We start from the raw sequence: 2,585 nt of genomic DNA on the forward strand, positions 1-2,585 counted from the left end.
AATCTGACGCAAGTAGGAACAAATACAATCAATGCTGCTAGCACTAAATGAGTGAACATTTAAAAAAAATAGAAATTAGGCCAATTAAGCGAGCTTCATTCTCAATGTTGCTTAGGGAAACTGATGAAACACAGACTGAAGTGACAAAATTAAAGGAATCTATCCATTATTCAGTATCACAATCATGCTCAACTTCTGAATCTTCTTTTCCTTCTTCTTGTAGTAACGATTTTAGACTCCTCAACTCCTTCAGTTCTTTCTCATCCTTCTTCAAATTCAAAATAACTTTCATTAGCAATAAAAACTCACCATTCAATCAAAATAACAGGGCAATGCACTTAAACTTCATTCTTACCTGAGAAAAAGTGATCTTCATAATTGTCTTCATTCTTCAATCTCATAAAGTTCAGTTAAACACAGCACATGACTCATACTTAATTGTCCAAAAGGTTAAGGCTTCACAAGGATGGAAATGAAGGAAAATGCAAAAGAAATTTTTAAAAAATTAAAAAGGAGAAAGACTCTTTACTTGAATCCTGAAAAAGTCCACTTCTTTTCTAAACTAGCACCAATGCCGGTGGACTCTTCTTTGAAAATCAATGGAAAACGCTTCATTAAACTTTCAACATCTCTAGCTCTAACAGTGCAATCAATCTGATGCAAGTAGGAACAAATATGATCAATGCTAGCACCAAATGGGTGAACATTTAAAAAAGTAGAAATTAGGCCAATTAAGCGAGCTTCATTCTCAATGTTGCTTAGGGAAACTGATGAAACACAGACTGAAGTGACAAAATTAAAGGAATCTCTCTGTTCAGTATCACGATCATCTTCTTTTCCTTCCTCTCGTAATAATGATTTCAGACTCCTCAACTCTTTCAGTTCTGCTTCATCCTTTACACGTTTTTGATTCAGTGACAGAATCTCATGCTGTAATCCTTGAAGAGCTTGTTTCAAAGATTGAACTTGATGATCAGCATTGTCACGTTTTTGATCAATTTCTGAACGTACTACCATTAATTCATTTTGGGAAGCTTCCAGTTGACATTTCAATGAATCACATTCTTCTTTTAGCTTGCTTAGTTCTTCTTGCAATTCTAGTTCATCATTTCTTCCTTTTCCTGGTAGCTGATTAGGAGAATCATCATCGCTGACATCCATTTCGTCTTCAATACGATCATTTAAAACTTCTTCCAAATGGGCATTCTTAATCTCTTCTGTTTGTTTTTTCCACATCTCAATATTTTTTCGTTGAGCTTTTGTAAAGTGATCCCAAACTTTCTGTGAACTTGCAGCAGAGAAAACTTTACCAATTTCATTAAATTGTAATAAAATACCCTGCATTTGCTGTTTTAACATTACTTTCGCTTTGTTCAACTCGTCTTCATACTTAAGCTTTTCATTCATTAATCTACGTATATGACTGTTTGTACTTTGGATCATTGAATAAAAGTATCCAGCATTCCTCTTACTACATTCTCCTCTTTCTAACCATGTTATTAAGATACTAACTGCTTCTTGAAATGTATCTTCACCACGTAATTTTTCCCCCAATATTGTAGCTTCATGATCTGAATATTGTACAACTGGTGGTGGGGTTGGAACACGATAAGCTTCCTGTTCCTCTTTATGACGAGCTTCTCTTTGTGCTTTTCTTTGTCGACATTCATATTCATATTGGTCATCGATAGCATTAGCAAAATCGACATGTACTCTGTTACAATATGCTGCATCATCCTTGTTTTCAATTTTAAGTTTGTAACCAGACAAATAAATAGCATTATCAACATGGCATTCTTCAGTAAACCTTATGTGACAGAAATTTTTCTTACTCATACGAATATCTGATATTTTTCCACAACGCTCAAAAATTTCCCTAATAATTTCTTCAGTAGTTTTTTCCGGTAACCTGCCAACAAAAATTGTTCTGCATCCAAGAGGTCTATCTCGTATGGTTGGGGGTTTGTCCTTGGGCTCAGGCGGATACATAACACTTTTCGTGAGAGTGATTATTTCTTTTGGAGGAAAAATGATACCTGTTTCTGCTCCACCTATGCCATATTGGCAATAATTGCCCATACCCATCATACCATACGTACTGCCATCCCCAGACATGCCCATATAAGCATAAGGATTCATACCTGAGCTAGTACTAGGACCCATTTCTATACCAGATGTAACAGGTGAAGCAGTTGCAACTGAATTGAGAGACATATCCATGGGATTCATACCCCAAGGAGCTGGATAATAATTACGCTTTGGCTATTGCCACGGAAAGCCCGTGACGCTAAACAACAAAAACAGCTATTGCCACAGAAGACCGGAAGTACATCCAGGAATAGTCTGTGCATGGTCCCACTGAATGCGCTGGCGCCACGGAAGAGGAAGAAGGAGAGAAATGTCCTACGGGATTGCTAGTGTAAAAGTGGCAACGATTGTTCACTTTTTCCAGAGGGCGCTGTATGTGCACCGCTCCCGACAATCGCAGCAGATCAATGTAAATGATGCTAAGTTTCTCTTTTTTTTAGAGGCAGCTATTAAAGCAAAGAAAGAAAAAAACTACTGGAAATTGGTTGTAATAAAGT

The 2,585-nt window shown here is 36.7% G+C and overlaps 1 protein-coding gene across 1 annotated transcript; it reads right to left on the reverse strand.

The window, feature by feature from the left end:
- Positions 1 to 525: 525 nt before the first annotated feature.
- Positions 526 to 2,229, reverse strand: LOC129233721 (ecto-NOX disulfide-thiol exchanger 2-like). The gene has a single exon (XM_054867699.1). The coding sequence runs from the start codon at positions 2,227 to 2,229 to the stop codon at positions 526 to 528; it is 1,704 nt and encodes a 567-aa protein (XP_054723674.1).
- Between the last annotated feature and the right edge of the window lie 356 nt (positions 2,230 to 2,585).

This window comes from Uloborus diversus, unplaced genomic scaffold (assembly GCF_026930045.1).
Source record: "Uloborus diversus isolate 005 unplaced genomic scaffold, Udiv.v.3.1 scaffold_653, whole genome shotgun sequence".
Lineage (NCBI taxonomy): Eukaryota > Metazoa > Arthropoda > Arachnida > Araneae > Uloboridae > Uloborus > Uloborus diversus.